Source organism: Colias philodice, chromosome 11 (assembly GCF_061535455.1).
Source record: "Colias philodice isolate Cphi_HAF_F1 chromosome 11, ilColPhil1 Martin Lab GWU primary, whole genome shotgun sequence".
NCBI classification, from domain to species: domain Eukaryota; kingdom Metazoa; phylum Arthropoda; class Insecta; order Lepidoptera; family Pieridae; genus Colias; species Colias philodice.
This window is the reverse complement of record NC_143096.1, coordinates 2,501-21,578: the sequence shown is the minus strand read 5'-3', so window position 1 is coordinate 21,578 and position 19,078 is coordinate 2,501. Positions and strand designations below refer to the sequence as shown.

At 40.8% G+C, this 19,078-nt stretch overlaps 3 protein-coding genes across 3 annotated transcripts in view; 2 read left to right on the top strand and 1 right to left on the bottom strand.

Moving 5' to 3' along the window:
* The first annotated feature begins 2,390 nt into the window (after window positions 1–2,390).
* Window positions 2,391–7,107, top strand: LOC149484310 (uncharacterized). The gene is made up of 3 exons (XM_089700834.1): window positions 2,391–2,743; window positions 3,111–4,158; window positions 5,963–7,107. Exons 1-2 carry the CDS (start codon window positions 2,608–2,610, stop codon window positions 4,151–4,153), a joined length of 1,179 nt encoding a protein of 392 aa, XP_089556960.1. The 5' UTR covers window positions 2,391–2,607; the 3' UTR covers window positions 4,154–4,158; window positions 5,963–7,107.
* Window positions 7,108–8,020: 913 nt separating this feature from the next.
* On the top strand, window positions 8,021–13,093 carry app (Palmitoyltransferase app). Its single transcript, XM_089700441.1, has 6 exons — window positions 8,021–8,331; window positions 9,922–10,758; window positions 10,832–10,953; window positions 12,299–12,495; window positions 12,576–12,677; window positions 12,765–13,093. The coding sequence occupies exons 2-6, from the start codon at window positions 9,997–9,999 to the stop codon at window positions 13,022–13,024; spliced, it is 1,443 nt and encodes a 480-aa protein (XP_089556567.1). The 5' UTR covers window positions 8,021–8,331; window positions 9,922–9,996; the 3' UTR covers window positions 13,025–13,093.
* A 3,875-nt stretch (window positions 13,094–16,968) lies between these two features.
* The window catches only part of LOC149484308 (uncharacterized), a 2,250-nt gene continuing 140 nt past the window's right edge, over window positions 16,969–19,078 (bottom strand). Inside the window, exon 1 of the mRNA XM_089700440.1 lies at window positions 16,969–19,078. This exon is cut by the window's right edge and continues 140 nt beyond it. Within this exon, the coding sequence (XP_089556566.1) occupies window positions 17,242–19,078 (1,837 nt within the window). The 3' untranslated portion in view covers window positions 16,969–17,241.

Sequence of the window (19,078 nt, the reverse complement as noted above, 5' to 3'; positions counted from 1 at the left end):
GTATCACGTGCTGTTGACTTGAATACATTGTTTAAAAACCACAAAAATAACAATTATAAATTTTAACCTAAAAAATTTTGTGTTGCCAACTTTTCTACAAATTGTTACCCACTATTATGGGAAATAATAATATATATTCTGCAGTGTGTATTTAATTAAATATAGAATCTGAAATATTCAATGGCTTGTTCCAGTTTTCCTGAACCGGATAATTTACGACAAATTTGGATTGTAGCTACAGGATGAACAGATTGGAAACCAAAACCGAAGGTTAGAAAGTATTTCAATCACCACCACCGCGACGCTGCCCCGCCGAAGACTATGGACACTCTTGGTTCCAACATTGAACCGGAGGGACGTAGTTAATTAAGTTAGATATAATTTAAATGTAATTTTTTTATTACAATAAATTATTATTAAGTAAATTTCGTTTTTTTTTGCGCCTTCGCGGGTCGGTCAATATAATTAACGTGTGTATCTGTTAATACTTACGAAAATAAACATTCTTTTATTTTTTTTATTTTATTTTATAAAAAATAATAAACAATCGAGTTTTCATCTACATTATCATTACATACACATTTTCATATGGGATTATGATAATGATATATATATACAGGGTGTCCCACTATTGGTATACTAAGCGCGAAGGGACTTGTAGTTAAGGATACACTGATCACGTAAAAAATACTTAAACAACAAAATTACGTCAAAAATATTTTGCTAAATTTTTCCTGAAAATCCATATTTTCTTCTCTAGCTTCGCGTAGCCGGCATATTCCGCTTCTCTAATGTGAGAATTTTGTCTATGAAAACATAACCTTAAACGATAGCTCACGTGCTGGTAGCAAAGCTGGGCGGGTTGTTTGTTATGGGTGTACACATAGAGTTTTAAAAATTCATCTATTTGAAAAAAAATGCGTCTGGAATTTTATAAGTATTTTTTACTTACTCAGCGTATGCAAAACTATAACCTCCTTTGAGCTTAGTATACCAACAGTGGGACACCCTGTATATATATACATATTATATAATATATAGGTATGTGTATATACATAATATGTATTACCCATCTAAAAGTAATATGTTTATTATATACTAGCTGCGCTCCGCGGTTTCACCCGCGTGGCTCCACTCCTGTTGGTCTAAGTGTTATGGTACAATATAGCCTACTATCTATATTCCTCGATCAATGGGCTATCTAACACTGAAAGAATTTTTCAAATCGGAATCAAAGTAGTTCCTGCGAATATCCCTTCCCTCCTCACCTTCACCCCGTCCCGCACTACGCCTCCTCATTGTATTAAACATTATACCTACTATTTTCTGTAAATTGACACTTTTAAAAATTCGTTATATCTTTTGAATGGAATATCGCGGACTTTCTTGTAGATATTGGTCCATTCTATAATACCGTAGAACATTAATTATTTGATCTATTTTCAATAGATTCCGCAGCGCACGCGATGACAGAATTTTTATTAAGGATACATTATTGCATTTTTGGTAAGGATCTCTAATTTTTTTGAAAATGCAATATAGCCTATGTTGCTCAGTGAAGATGCAGCTTTCTAATGGTGAAAGAATTTTCGAAATCGGTCCAGTAGTTTATGCGTGAAAACCATACATACATACATACATAATTACAAACATTTCCTCTTTATAATATTAGTATAAACATGTAAGTATGTAATGTGGATATCTCATTATTATCCACTTATGTTATGTGAATAATATTGAGAGATTTGTATCTTACAAATTGCGGGGTAAATTTTCCCTCACACGGTAACCCTAAATATTGTGACGTATTCTTTTTTTATCTCTTTCTGCGACACGCATTGCCGGTGTCTATTGGATTCTCTGTCTACGGCTGAGAGTCAGGCAGTCAACGAGTGTCAACTGTCAAGTGTCACATAAACATCACGACAACGTCATGCAGTTGACAGTGATGTTGGTTTAATGCTCTATGGTGATCGTAGAGGGAGAATGAACTCTCCCTCTACGATGGTGATAATCAAGGTGATAATCAAACGTTAAGGACGCTGTCACAAATCTGCGTTACTCAAATTTAGGTATTTAACGTCGCAACGTGGTTCGCGGGACATCGCGCTCACGTAAACATAGCGCATCCATTTTATAGACCATCTTCATACTTGATATTATTATTTTTTTATATTTTTATTGAAATTGATTCCAGAAGATTACTGGGAACTTTAAAAAATCATTTTGTTACTTTTATTAGTAGGTACGAAGTGTATTCAACCAACTTAAAAAAGTGTGACTATTTTACAACAATAAAATAAAATTTGAATATGAATTGTATTATTGTATACAATATCGAAGTTTTTAAGAAATGTATAAAATACTTTTTTAAGAATAATTATTATTATATTTTCATAGCTCCATTCTTCAGATATAGTATTACCATGTAGTTTCCCTAACGTACTAGGTAGTGTCGCACTTTAAGATTTATATCGATTGTTTTTACTCGATTCGAATTTTAAAACCGTCATCTATAGCCTACGCATCCCTACCGCTCCAGTGATTTGCTCATTCCTTTTTAGTGCGCGGTAGTGAACGCACGTCGCTTAAAATTACATTTCAAATATGCCGAAAAGAAAGGCGGAAGACAAAATTAAGCGGTATAAAGAAAAAATAAAACGTTTAGAAGAGAAAACGAAAGGGCGTAAACATCGCCGTATTATTATAAATTCGGACTCAGAGAGTGATATCGAAAACGAAGGTAAGCAATTTTTAATTTTACAAGTGTTAACGAATTAATAATAATGTGTGCAATACAGTGTCTATAAGTCTGCCTGGAGGGTAACCGCGAGTTATACACGATGGTTAGACATGACACAAAAATTTAAGCCTGGAGGTTGACTGAGAGTCATACACGAAGGCATAATACATACAATGTACATTATGAGCATTTGACGAATACAAAAACTTTATTTTTATAATTATATAAACCTAATGTAAAACAACAAAGATTCATAAGATATTATAATATGTAATAAGATATTATTTTTTATTTTAAAACTACCTCCAAAAAAAAAAAAAAAAAAAAAAAAAAAAAAGTTATTTAAATTTTAACCTTATACTTTCAGATATCCAAATACCCGAAAATGATAATATTGAGGGAGTTGAGATTATGCACCATGATTACCCTAATATACAGGATGAATCATTACCGATGATACCGGTTGACATACCGTTAGCGAGTACTTCAGTTATAGGCGACCCATTGTTATCGCAAAGATGCATGGACGAAGATAGTAAAAATGATGGCGAATTATCTGAAACTCCAAATCCTCCACAAGACCAAATTAATACGGGTCCAGAATCCTCAAATGAATTACATATAGAACTTGATCCAGAAATACGTCTTGCATTGGGGGACCCCATTGAAGACAGTCCTAAATATGGACCCAATATTCACAGCGACTTGACACAGCGCTGGTTGCCTATATTAAAGAAAGGATTGACCAAAGAAGTTAAAGAAAACTTGTTGAAGGAATATCATATTCCAGGTAACTGCAAATTACTAAAATCACCCAGTTTAAACCCCGAGATAGCCGCTGCTGTCGCAGAAGCAGTTCGGAGTAGGGATAAAAAGATGGAAGTAAAACAAAACCAATTAGGCTTTGCTATTACTGCTATTTCAAGAGCTATGGAAACCATCATTAATGATGGAAATAAAATTACTGCTATAAAACATCTTTCTAATGGTTGTAGAATTTTGACAGATCTACATTATACAGAAACACAAATTCGCACTAAATGTATTACTCCGTGTCTAGATAAATCTATACTGAACATAATCCAAGAAGAGGAAAGAGACGAATTCTTATTTGGTAGTCAATTGTCGGAAAAAATAAAGGCTGCAAAAGCCATTGAAAAACAAGGCTCACAAATTAAAAGAAGCATACCGCAACGAAATAATCAAGCTCAATCAACAAAAGGCAGATACACGGGAAACTGGCCACCTCCTCCTCGATATGCCTCGTCGTCGAGCAGGGGGGGGCGCGGAGCATACATGACGAGCAGATTACATCCGAACAGACAATTTCGCCCTCAAGCAGCGCAGCTGCCGCCACCGCAGTCGCAGGCGAAGCCAGCAACCAGACAACGTGCCCCAACACGTCAGTAGTTCAGGTACATGCAGGTCGATTAACTTTTTATTATGATTGTTGGCTACACATAACAAAAAATAAAACCGTGTTAGATTATATTTTAAATGGCTATCGTATACCATTAATAAATAATGTTTCACGACCGTATATACCAAATAAATCTTTATCATATAAAGAAAAACAAAAAATTCAACTTGCCATTAATAACCTTCTTGACTTAGGAGCTATTTCTGTATGCGAAAAACGCACTGAACAATTTCTTTCACCGATTTTTTTGATTCCAAAACCTAATGGGACAGATCGTTTTATTTTAAATTTAAAATATTTCAATAAATATGTAAAAAACGAACATTTTAAGATGGAGGATTATAGAAGTGTATGTACTTTATTATCAAAGAACAGTTACATGGCTAGTATTGATTTGAAAGAGTCATATTTATTAGTTCCTATACACCCAGAACATAAAAAGTATTTAAGGTTTCAGAATGAAGACGATTCACAAAATTTAATCACATATGAATTTAATGCAATCCCTTACGGCCTATCATCAGCACCAAGAACATTTACAAAAATTATGAAGGAAGTAATCGGTTACTTAAGGAAACGTGGTTTTAGTTCAGTAACATATTTAGATGATACCTTGTGTATCGAGAATTCTTACGAAAAATGTCTTTTGAACGTAAATGAAACTGTGAGAATCCTCGAATGTTTAGGTTTTATCATAAATTTCGAAAAGAGCTCATTAGAACCAAAACGAACATGCAAATTTTTAGGTTATATGTTTGACACAGAAAATATGACTATGTACTTACCAGAAAACAAACAAAGTCATATATTACATTTAGTGAAAAAATTCAAAACATTGCATAAATGTACCATTCGAGAATTCTCTCAATTTATAGGTGTGTTAACAGCCGCATGCCCGGCAATAAAATATAGTTGGTTATACACAAAGAAATTTGAAAGGGAAAAGTATCTCGCCCTCAAAAAATCTAACAATAATTACGATTCAATTATGAGACTGTCAAATAACATTTTACCAGATTTAAATTGGTGGGAAAGTAATATTTTAATATCTAAAAGCTTTATTACGCCTCCGATATACAAATTGACAATTTTCACGGACGCGTCAAGGTCAGGCTGGGGTGCTGTCTGCAATAATATGCGCGCTAATGGCCACTGGAAAGAAAGTGAGCTAAAATATCACATTAATTATTTAGAGCTTAAAGCAGCATTTTTTGGCCTTAAATGTTTTGCCTATAATGTTACCAATTGCGCTATATTGATGCGAATCGACAACACAACGGCTATTAGTTATATCAACAGAATGGGTGGTATACAATTCCCACACCTTAATGAATTAACGAGATCCATTTGGCAGTGGTGCGAAGAACGCGACTTGTGGTTATTTGCATCTTATATCAACTCCAAAGAAAATAAAGAAGCTGACACCGAATCACGCAGAATTAATCCCGACACTGAAATAGAACTATGTTCGAATGCTTTTCAAAAAATCATTAATAAACTAGGTAAAGTTGATATAGATTTGTTTGCATCTCGCACCAATGCCAAATGTAGGGTATACGTTTCCTGGAGACCAGACCCAGATGCACTTACGGTTGATGCTTTTACAATATCATGGTCAAAATATTATTTTTACTGTTTTCCCCCTTTTGCAATAATTCAAAAATGTTTACAAAAGATTGTCAGCGAAAGGTCTACTGGAATTTTAGTTTTTCCTTATTGGCCCACCCAAGTGTGGTTTCCTTTGTTGAGCAATATAATAATATCAGATATTATTTTTCTAAAAAATGCAATTCGGTCAGATTACAGGCTACATCTTCCCACGCAGACTATCCTGGCAGCAGCCATTGTCTCCGGGAAGCCTTCAAAAAACAAGGCATTCCATCAGAAGCGATATATCTAATGGTCTCTTCGTTGGCGGAAAACACTATTAAACAATATAACACATCGTTCAAACTTTGGTGGAATCATTGTTTAACCAATCATATAAACTACTTAGAAGCACCAAAATCAGAGGTAATTTTATTTCTTACTAAGCAATATGAGAATGGAGCTTCATATGGCACATTAAATAGCCATCGTTCAGCTATATCACTGCTGCTAGGCAATAATATAGGTTCTGATGTACAAGTGACACGGTTACTAAAAGGAGTCTTCAAATGTAGACCTAATATACCTAAATATAACACCATATGGGATCCACAAGTAACTTTAGACTTTATGGATAAATGGTTCCCTCATACAAATTTATCATTATGTCAACTTTCAAAAAAGTTGGCAACTCTTTTGGCCCTTTGTACAGCACATCGCGTACAAACATTGTCTTTAATAAAAACTAATAGTATTGTAGTTCATAAAAATCAAATTATTATAACCATTACAAATTTAATTAAAACCTCTGCTATCAATCGCGAGCAGCCAACCTTAGTCATACCATATTTCACTGACAAACCTAGCATTTGTCCTGCAAAATGTTTAGAAGATTACCTAGAAATTACTAAAAATATTAGAAATGGTTCTTCAAACTTATTTGTAACTTACAAACGTCCCCATAAGCCGGTGACGTCACAAACCATCAGTCGATGGATTAAAAGTATGTTAGCAGAGAGTGGCATTGACGTGACGAAATTTAGCGCTCATAGCACGCGTCACGCCTCAACATCGGCCGCCCGCGCCGCAGGCGTATCCATAGACTCAATACGCAAAACAGCTGGATGGACGGCTTCATCACAGACGTTTGCAAAATTTTATAATCGTCCCATTATTTCACAAGAGGTAGCTAGGTCTGTCTTTGATAATGGTATTGACTAAGGTTGATTGATTATATAAAAATTGTATAAAATTATTGGAGATTGTTATTTATTTTGATTGTTATATTGATTGTTATATTGATTGTTATATTGATTGTTATATTGATTGTTATATTTATTTTGATTGTTATATTGATTTGGAAGTTATTAAAATAAAAATCATTTTGGTTTCAATAAGCTGTGTTTTATTTTATTTTATTTTATACGATTCCTACCAAAACTTTTAGAAAATATCTATTCATTACTTCAGTTCTCTGAACATCTACATGGTAATACTATATCTGAAGAATGGAGCTATGAAAATATAATATATGATCAAACGAACTTCTAGAAGGAAGTTCGATCATTATTATATGAATAGCTCCATTCGAAGATATAAGAACCCACCCACCTCAACCCTTTGTAAAAGTTTTGGTATCTCTAAAAAGAATGAGCAAATCACTGGAGCGGTAGGGATGCGTAGGCTATAGATGACGGTTTTAAAATTCGAATCGAGTAAAAACAATCGATATAAATCTTAAAGTGCGACACTACCTAGTACGTTAGGGAAACTACATGGTAATACTATATCTTCGAATGGAGCTATTCATATAATAATGATCGAACTTCCTTCTAGAAGTTCGTTTGATCATATATCCTACATAATATTATGTTACCGGGAATATATTAAACCCGGCATTGTATGCAATTCTTAGTAAATGTATGTTATTCCGAGAAACAGTCGGAATGAAATAAATTATTTGTTGTTTGTTGTTGAAACGACAAGTTTGTTGAAACTTGTTGGAACTTGTCGGCGCCGATCAGCGCTTATAAGCGCATGTTCATATATTTTCCTGCGCGGGCTACCAGCGCTTATAAGTTTCAAGCTTTCTTTCTGAATACGCCCTAAAACTAAAAAAAAAAAACGATATTTCAAGAGTCTACGATATTTGACATTATTTTACTTTTTTTAAATTTAATGTACAGTGTAAACTCGCCCAATGCCCATAGAGATATTAAATGATCAATGATGAATGATGTCATGATTGTCATGTCACTTGTAACTTGTGTCTTGTAAGTTGTAATTTGTGAAGTTACACAGATGTAATTGTCAAACTTAGTAGTATTAGAGAAAGTTTTTAAAGAAATACTTTGTTTCAAAACTAAGAGTTTATTTTTTATTCGTTTATGAAATAATTCCTAAATACACCCAAAAAACATTTTCAAGGTTTTGTGACTTTTAAATCATAAGTGGATATGGAAATCATTACAAAATTTCACTATAATTGAGGATATAAGACATTATCTCTGATATTCTTCATTAGATTTTATGAAGCAAGTGTTATCAGTTAAGGAGAACCTCTACGGATCCAGTAGCGGAAGTGAGAATCAAAGTTGTCAATGAAGTTATTAGACTACTAGCTAGCTTTGAAGTTTTTCGTTTCACTGTATTAGTTTGATAATTAAGCAAGTATTCAACTACTAAATTATTGTTGTCATTTGTAATTTTTGGGGTAGTAGTCATTTTAAAGAACTTTAGAGGCTATTTGAAGCAAATTAATTTTTGAGAAAACAGTGGCACTCTTTCCTGTTTTCAACATTTAATTTTTGTCATGATAAACATATTTGAACACTAGAGGCTAACCCATTTTAAAATTATGTATTATAATTTCCACCTTTCCCAAAAATATGATCTTCTATATTTTCATACCTTTATTTGTGTTTTGTTGAACATCAGTCAGAAAATGTGTATTTGCAGAAAACAGTTAATATACAGGTGACTTGATATAGGTGTAACAGTTTAAAAGGGGTGCAAGTATAGCTCATTCAGAGAAAAAAAAAGTTAAAGTTTTGTTTGAACACGCTAAAATCAGGAACTACTGTTCCGATTTGAAAAATTATTTCGGTGTTAGATAGCCCATTTATCCGGTGTTAGTGGAGCAACCGCGGAGCACAGCTAGTGTATAATAAAATCATAAAATATCATTGATAACTTTTAAATTATACACACATCAACAAAGTGTAGGGATCTTTGATATTGCATCAAATATCTCAAAATCTATGGAGAATTTTGTGATATTGTAAATGGAAGAATTATGGACATTTTAAGGTCTTTTAATAAAAAATAACAACATTTCATGATTATTTTAAATTTTCCTAAAAATGTTAATTTTTCTCACCAAATTGGAAACTTGGATACTAAGGATCTTCATTTCTTGTCAGAAAACTATAAATTTTGACTAAATTTGGCCATTTTATAATCAGTGGTGTCAGCATTTATATTATTTTACCGATAATTTCGGTAATTTTTACTTAAAATTGAATATGAATGTCCTATTGCGGCATGAGGTCCTGTGTACTTTGGAAGTGTTTGTAAAGATGTTGAGTCATAGTTAAATTTGGCGGTTAATCCATCAGTCCCCGGAATCACAGACACAATAGAAAATCTATTGTGTCGCGCCCCGATCGGGGCGCTCGGTGGTCAATGGGTTAAGGACTTAATTCAGTACCTACTGGGGATGTGGCTGGTATTATTATAGTTTCCTAATAAGTAGTATACATAGAAATTTGACTTTGTATGAGTATGTTATAGTAACATAAAAAAAAGGAAATGCATATCTGAAATTTGCTCTAATATTCTTGCGATCTCATCACATGACATGTTATATAATAATATATATTGTAATACCACATCATTTAGTGGAAACTGCTTTATTTACAAACGGAGTAAATTTTTTTTAACATACTGATATTAGCAACATCTGTTTGTATGTAACCAGCTCCTTTAGAGTAAATATTGACCGTATTTCATCATCATAAATCATGTTTTAGAGTTTGTTTTTAAACTATAATATTTATTATTAAAATTTTTATTGAGTTCAAATTACAAACCAATTCTTTATAACTTTTTATTAGTTATATGTTGTATTTTTATTTTTAATTGTTCTAATTTATTTTTTAAACGCATTAAGGAGACACGCAAGAAGCATTGAACGTCGCGTATTCGGGCGTAGGGGAAGAGCGCTCGTGGCTGCGGTGATGCGGCGATGGCATCGCGGCGCGTGACGCGCAAGTGGGAGGTGTTCGCGGGCCGCAACCGCTTCTGGTGCGACGGGCGGCTGATGACGGCGCCGCACCCGGGCGTGTTCCTGCTCACGCTGGCGCTCATCTGCGGCACGTGCGCGCTGCACTTCGCCTTCGACTGCCCGTTCCTGGCGGCGCGCGTGTCGGCCGCCGTGCCGGCCGCGGGCGCCGCGCTGTGCGCCAGCACGCTGGCCGCGCTGCTGCGCACGGCGCTGTCCGACCCGGGCATCATCCCGCGCGCCGCGGCGGCCGAGGCGGCGGCCGGCGCGGCCGGCGCGCCCGACGCGCCCGAGCCGCCCGGCGCCGCGCGCCCGCCGCCGCGCGCGCGCGAGGTGCTCGTGCGCGGCCGCCCCGTCAAGCTCAAGTACTGCTTCACGTGCAAGATGTTCCGCCCGCCGCGCGCCTCGCACTGCTCGCTGTGCGACAACTGCGTCGACCGCTTCGACCACCACTGCCCGTGGGTGGGCAACTGCGTGGGCAAGCGCAACTACCGCTACTTCTACGCGTTCGTCGTGTCGCTGTCGTTCCTGGCCGTGTGGGTGTTCGCGTGCGCGGTGGCGCACCTGGCGCTGCTGGCGCGCGGCGCCGGGCTGGCGGCGGCTCTGCGCGCGAGCCCCGCCTCGGCGCTCGTGGCCGCCGTGTGCTTCCTGTCCGTGTGGTCCGTGCTGGGGCTGGCCGGCTTCCACACGTACCTGGCGTCGACGGACCAGACGACGAACGAGGACGTGAGTGTCGCCCGCCCCCTCCCCCTCCGCCCCTCCCCGCTCCGCCCCGCACTCACCGCCGCTCGTGTTGCAGATCAAGGGCTCGTTCTCGTCGCGGCGCGGCGTGGCCAACCCCAACCCGTACTCGCGCGGCAACGCGTGCGCCAACTGCTGGTACGTGCTGTGTGGCCCGCTCGCACCCAGCCTCATCGACCGGTCAGTTCGCTGCACGGGCGCCATCGCGTCCGTTTCGTTTGTCTAGTTGTGTTTTCTTGCCACGCCCGAATACATACTCTCTTAAATATATAAAACATTTGCACGCGTAATTATATTAAGCACTTTCACCACCAGAAATAGCGTTAGTTACATCCTTTATGAAATGAGTCTTTAAGTCAATCATGATAATTTTGACTCAATGATTAGTTTAATTTCACTTTAATTTCAATTAAAATTGACAGAGAAACTTTCATAACGTTTCATAGTAAAGAGAAACAGGCTTTCTCTTTACTATAATTTTTATTTATACACTAGCGGTCCGCCCCGGCTTCGCCCATGGTACATGTTTACGTTTTCTCTACATAAGAACCATCCTCGTACTTCAAGGAATATAATAAAAAAAGAATTATCGAAATCGGTTCAGCCGTTCTCGAGTTATGCGCTTACCAACACATTTTGCGATTCATTTTTATATACAGGGTGTCCCACTGTTGGTATACTAAGCTCAAAGGAGGTTATAGTTTTGCATACGCTGAGTACGTAAAAAATAATTAAAAAATTCCAGACGCATTTTTTTTTCAAACAGATGAATTCTTAAAACTCTATGTGTACACCCATAACAAGCGAGCCGCCCAACTTTGCCACCAGCACGTGAGCTATCGTTTAAGATTATGTTTTCATAGATAAAATGCTCATATTAGAGAAGCGGTATATGCCGGCTGCACGAAGCTAGAGAAGAAAACATGGATTTTCAGGAAAAATTTAGCAAAAAATTTTGGACGTAATTTTTTTTTAAGTATTTTTTACGTGATCAGTATATGCAAAACTACAAGTTCCTTCGCGCTTAGTATACCAAGAGCGGGACACCCTGTATAAGAAGAAAGAAGAAGAAGATAAATACAAAAATTAATCCTTATTTCCTCCGCGCACAGCATCACGCGTGGACGTCTGGACCGATGTCTATACTTAATTATTTTTGAAGTGAAACGTCTGTCTTCTCTCATTATTTGAGAGTAAAATTTCAAGGTCGCGTCATGGCAATACCGTCACGTCATGGAGTAAGGCGACGATTTTGGTATCATTGAATCTTGCCAAAGAAGTTTCACGTCTAACACGTGTGCTCGGTACACACGCTCTGTTAATATTTTTGTTATTTTGTTTGATTTTTTCAAGTTAAGGATCGGTGTGGAAAAGAAAACTCGGATGACATTATTAATATTTAACGATAATACTAATTTTACTGAACGTTAGATAGAACAATTTTATCTTTTTTTGTAAAACCCAGATCTTCGCACATATTGGAAGAGAGTCAAAAATATAAATAATCTTAATGTGATTCGAGCAGACGAGGCGTAGTTTCCGGCGACGGTCGCGATGAACTACCGCCGAGTTTCGCCGTGGCGCTGTCCGCGGGCGCGGCCCCGCTCGGCGCGGCCCCGCTCACACCCGCGCAGCCGCTCAGCGCGCAGGCGCTCGGCGCGCAGCCGCACTCGCCCGCCGCCGCCGCGCGGGCGCTGCAACCCTTCGCGAACCACTCGCACGGTATCTACTCCGATCGAGTTATCGTCCATTTTGTTGTTTTATATTCGACTCGATATTAATGAGTTTATCGTCCGTCACAGGTTCCGTGTCCGGCAGCTACACGAACCTGTTCGAAGTGAGCGAGAACGCGCGGCACGCCTACATGAACCGCTCGCTCGATCTCGACCCCGTGCCCCTGCAAGGTTCGTATCCGCCGAAAGTATCCACGGAGAATGTTTCGTCCGATGTCTGGCGAATATGTTTGACACGCGAACCCTGTCTCCCCGCAGACGTGTGCGTGAGCGGCGCGGGGCCGGGCGGCGCGGCGGTGGCGGGCGGCGGCGCGCTGAGCGCCTCGCGCCTGCGCCTGCTGCACGACACCACCATGATCGACGCCGCGCTCGACCTGGACGAGCCCGACCCGCCGCCGCACCTGCCGCACCAGCCGCACGTGCCGCTCCAGCCGCACGTGCCGCTCCAGCCGCACGTGCCGCACCAACAGCAAGCGCCGCACCACCAGCGGGCGCCCCACGTCGCGTTGGCGCTGTGACCCTATGCCCCGCGAACACTTCGCATTGTAAATAAACTTTATTTAGGCCCCAATAAACCGATAACGACACGCTAGTCTTTTATTGCTTTCTCTCCGTTCTATGGGGTTTATGTCTCCTCATATTGGGTATATTAACCAATATGAGGTCAAAACTAAAATCCAAGATGGCGCAGACGAAAATTTGACATCTCTTCGTCATGGGTGTCATTTTCATGGTTTTTGGGGTAGCTATTAACGAATATGAGGTCAAAACTGAAATCCAAGATGGCGCCGACGAAAATTGTACATATTTTTCGTTAACAGGTTAGGTTAGGTTAGGTTAGGTTTTTTTTTTTTTTTTAAAAAGCACCCGCCATCGCAGGGTGTTGTCTGCTTTTTCTCTAGAGTATAGTCTAGAGACATTTATTTTCTTTAATCAAATAATAAACACAATTTTCTTTATTTACAATATGGGCACATAATATTAAAATACAATCAAATTTTAAAATACGAATTTACAATATACAATAGAATTTTCAAAATAATAATAAAATACAATAATTAAAGATCACATTAAAATTTACAATTCAAAGATTACAATAAAAATAAAACCAATACAAATAAATAGGTTAGGTTAGGTTAGGTTAGGTTAGGTTAGGTTAGGTTAGGTTTTTTTTTTTTTTTTTTTTTTTTTTTTTAAAAGCACCCGCCATCACAGGGTGTTGTGTGCTTTCCTCTGGAATATTGTCCAGAGATGTTTGTTTTGCTTTTAATCAATTAATTACCACACTATTATTTATTAATACATTAGGCCTAAATGAATGCAATTTAAAATAAAAATACAATTTAACAATTTACAATAACATTTCCAAATTAATAGTAAAATTCTAAAATTAAATATTACATTTAAAAACTTACATTAATTAAAAACATTGCAATGAGAATAATAAAAAATAAAATAAAATAAATTAATACAATTAAAAGTACATTTAAAACTTACATTAATTAAGACATTACAATAAAATACAATTGAAACAGTACGGCACAACAATAAAACTTAACCCTAACATCACAGCTTATCACAGTTTCTTTTGTTTACCACCCCAACAATGTATTTACAATACTCCAAGAATTCATTTCTCGTCTCATCCCCCAGGGCCGCGGGCAGATTCTCACCCGTCATCGCGATGCCCAATTTTTGCTCAATAACATATCTATCTCTTGCAAAAATCGGACACTCGAGCAACAGGTGAGAAACCGTCTCGTCGACTCCGGGCTGACACAGGCACGATGGATTCTCCTTCAGCTTGAATCTGTTCAAGTAGAAGGCGAATCCACCGTGTCCAGTCAGTGCTTGTGTGGTGTGGTGTGTGATGTCTATTTTCCGTACTATTTTGTATGCAGCAGCAGCGCTTGGGAAAAAGAGTTTCGTGCCTCCAGCCGTCTCCCCCACATCATATCTCCTGTCCCATTCCCCGATCGTATCCTGTCTCAGGATACGCTTGACGAATGAAACAGGACACATATCGTAGTCGGGTTTCTTCTTCGACCCCAGAGCGGCCTCCTTGGCTAACTGGTCCACTCTTTCGTTCCCCCTTAGCCCTGCGTGCGCCTTGATCCAAAACAGAGCGACCTCCCGCCTCTGCGAAGCAGCTTTTCGGAGGGCCGCCCTTGTTTGCACAGCAAGGGGGTGGGGGGAACCGAGTGTGACTGCCTGGAGGGCCGATCTGGAGTCGCTGAAGATGCCGACCTTCGACACTCCACTCTTGCAGGCTCTAATTACTGCTCTTTGGAGCGCTAGGAGTTCGGCCTGGTAGACGGTGCAATACGGCGGCAAAGCAAGCTTGACGGCCTTCGTCTCGGCCTCCCCCTCCCATACGGAAAGGGCGGCTCCGACTCGACCCTCAATCTTGCTGCCGTCCGTGTAGATCCTATGTACGTGGCTATTAGCCACGTCGGAATACGAGTCCTCGTCCACCAGCCCGAACCCCAGCCCTTCCTGCTCTGCCGGATGTGGGTCCTCAATCGCCGGAGCCATTCTTTCCACCTCCCTGTCTCCCAACGCTGGGTGCGACACCCCCTTCTTGATCCCATATAATCTCGAGACTTCGAGAATTCTGAGATCAAGGGGGAGTATCCCAGCCAACAGCATAGCTGAGTTCAGGGAGACGGTCCGATATGCTCTGCAGATTTTTTGGGTGAAACCCCGTTGCACGGTGTTCAGCCTTTTTTGGACCCCCATCTTTTCCACTGTGGGTGCCCACGCTGCCGGGTTAGGTTAGGTTAGGTTAGGTTAGGTTAGGTTAGGTTAGGTTAGGTTAGGTTTTTTTTTTTTTTTTTTTTTTTTTTAGCACCCGCCATCGCAGGGTGTTGTCTGCTTTTTCTCTAGAGTATAGTCTAGAGACATTTATTTTCTTTAATCAAATAATAAACACAATTTTCTTTATTTACAATATGGGCACATAATATTAAAATACAATCAAATTTTAAAATACGAATTTACAATATACAATAGAATTTTCAAAATAATAATAAAATACAATAATTAAAGATCACATTAAAATTTACAATTCAAAGATTACAATAAAAATAAAACCAATACAAATAAATATACAAATTATCACGGCACAACTATCCTAAACTTAACCCTAACATCACAGCTTATCACAGTTTCTTTTGTTTACCACCCCAACAATGTACTTACAATATTCCAGAAATTCATTCCTCATTTTGTCCCCCAGGGCCGCGGGCAGATTCTCACCCGTCATCGCGATGCCCAATTTTTGCTCAATAACATATCTATCTCTTGCAAAAATCGGACACTCGAGCAACAGGTGAGAAACCGTCTCGTCGACTCCGGGCTGACACAGGCACGATGGATTCTCCTTCAGCTTGAATCTGTTCAAGTAGAAGGCGAATCCACCGTGTCCAGTCAGTACTTGTGTGGTGTGGTGTGTGATGTCTATTTTCCGAACTATTTTGTATGCAGCAGCAGCGCTTGGGAAAAAGAGCTTCGTGCCTCCAGCCGTCTCCCCCACATCATATCTCCTGTCCCATTCCCCGATCGTATCCTGTCTCAGGATACGCTTGACGAATGAAACAGGACACAGATCGTAGTCGGGTTTCTTCTTCGACCCCAGAGCGGCCTCCTTGGCTAACTGGTCCACTCTTTCGTTCCCCCTTAGCCCTGCGTGCGCCTTGATCCAAAACAGAGCGACCTCCCGCCTCTGCGAAGCAGCCTTTCGGAGGGCCGCCCTTGTTTGCACAGCAAGGGGGTGGGGGGAACCGAGTGTGACTGCCTGGAGGGCCGATCTGGAGTCGCTGAAGATGCCGACCTTCGACACTCCACTCTTGCAGGCTCTAATTACTGCTCTTTGGAGCGCTAGGAGTTCGGCCTGGTAGACGGTGCAATACGGCGGCAAAGCAAGCTTGACGGCCTTCGTCTCGGCCTCCCCCTCCCATACGGAAAGGGCGGCTCCGACTCGACCCTCAATCTTGCTGCCGTCCGTGTAGATCCTATGTACGTGGCTATTAGCCACGTCGGAATACGAGTCCTCGTCCACCAGCCCGAACCCCAGCCCTTCCTGCTCTGCCGGATGTGGGTCCTCAATCGCCGGAGCCATTCTTTCCACCTCCCTGTCTCCCAACGCTGGGTGCGACACCCCCTTCTTGATCCCATATAATCTCGAGACTTCGAGAATTCTGAGATCAAGGGGGAGTATCCCAGCCAACAGCATAGCTGAGTTCAGGGAGACGGTCCGATATGCTCTGCAGATTTTTTGGGCGAAACCCCGTTGCACGGTGTTCAGCCTTTTTTGGACCCCCATCTTTTCCACTGTGGGTGCCCACGCTGCCGGGTTAGGTTAGGTTAGGTTAGGTTAGGTTAGGTTAGGTTAGGTTAGGTTAGGTTTTTTTTTTTTTTTTTTTTTTTTTAGCACCCGCCATCGCAGGGTGTTGTCTGCTTTTTCTCTAGAGTATAGTCTAGAGACATTTATTTTCTTTAATCAAATAATAAACACAATTTTCTTTATTTACAATATGGGCACATAATATTAAAATACAATCAAATTTTAAAATACGAATTTACAATATACAATAGAATTTTCAAAATAATAATAAAATACAATAATTAAAGATCACATTAAAATTTACAATTCAAAGATTACAATAAAAATAAAACCAATACAAATAAATATACAAATTATCACGGCACAACTATCCTAAACTTAACCCTAACATCACAGCTTATCACAGTTTCTTTTGTTTACCACCCCAACAATGTACTTACAATATTCCAGAAATTCATTCCTCATTTTGTCCCCCAGGGCCGCGGGCAGATTCTCACCCGTCATCGCGATGCCCAATTTTTGCTCAATAACATATCTATCTCTTGCAAAAATCGGACACTCGAGCAACAGGTGAGAAACCGTCTCGTCGACTCCGGGCTGACACAGGCACGATGGATTCTCCTTCAGCTTGAATCTGTTCAAGTAGAAGGCGAATCCACCGTGTCCAGTCAGTACTTGTGTGGTGTGGTGTGTGATGTCTATTTTCCGAACTATTTTGTATGCAGCAGCAGCGCTTGGGAAAAAGAGCTTCGTGCCTCCAGCCGTCTCCCCCACATCATATCTCCTGTCCCATTCCCCGATCGTATCCTGTCTCAGGATACGCTTGACGAATGAAACAGGACACAGATCGTAGTCGGGTTTCTTCTTCGACCCCAGAGCGGCCTCCTTGGCTAACTGGTCCACTCTTTCGTTCCCCCTTAGCCCTGCGTGCGCCTTGATCCAAAACAGAGCGACCTCCCGCCTCTGCGAAGCAGCCTTTCGGAGGGCCGCCCTTGTTTGCACAGCAAGGGGGTGGGGGGAACCGAGTGTGACTGCCTGGAGGGCCGATCTGGAGTCGCTGAAGATGCCGACCTTCGACACTCCACTCTTGCAGGCTCTAATTACTGCTCTTTGGAGCGCTAGGAGTTCGGCCTGGTAGACGGTGCAATACGGCGGCAAAGCAAGCTTGACGGCCTTCGTCTCGGCCTCCCCCTCCCATACGGAAAGGGCGGCTCCGACTCGACCCTCAATCTTGCTGCCGTCCGTGTAGATCCTATGTACGTGGCTATTAGCCACGTCGGAATACGAGTCCTCGTCCACCAGCCCGAACCCCAGCCCTTCCTGCTCTGCCGGATGTGGGTCCTCAATCGCCGGAGCCATTCTTTCCACCTCCCTGTCTCCCAACGCTGGGTGCGACACCCCCTTCTTGATCCCATATAGTCTCGAGACTTCGAGAATTCTGAGGTCAAGGGGGAGTATCCCAGCCAACAGCATAGCTGAGTTCAGGGAGACGGTCCGATATGCTCGGCAGATCTTTTGGGCGAAGCCCCGTTGTACGGTGTTCAGCCTTTTTTGGACCCCCATCTTTTCCACGGTGGGTGCCCACGCTGCCGATGCATACATAATAGTCGGTTCGATAACAGCTACATAAATAGTTCTAATAATATCTGGGCTAAGTCCCCAACCAACTCTGGCTGCCCTAGCCAAGAGTTTATACCGGGCGATTGCCTTTTGGCATACCGTCCCGACGTGGGCGTTGAAAGTAAGGCCGCTGTCAATTGTAAGGCCCAGTATTTTTATATGTGAAAAATATTTAATTTCCACACTCCCCATAGCGAGCCGTGGCACGTCATATTTTAACCTCCTCGTCGAAAGGAGGGCACAAGTTTTGTGTGGTGCAAAATTTAATTTGTTGTCTTTACCCCATTCGTGTATTACGTTTAGGACACGGTTCGCTTTTCCTTCTATTTCAAGGGCCGTATCACCCTCAAAGACCAACACAATGTCGTCGGCGAACGCCTGACAGAATACTCCCATCTCCTCTAACATCCATAGCAGAGGGTCCAGCAAGAGGTTCCACAGGATTGGTCCACCTATGGATCCCTGCACGCACCCCTTGCTGGTCCCCCTACTCACTTCCACGCCCGCATATCTAACTTTCACTCCCCTTTCACTCAGGTAGCTGCTGATCACCCGCCTCACGTTCCCCGGGCACCCAACTTCAGCCAACCGCACCTTTATGGCTGGC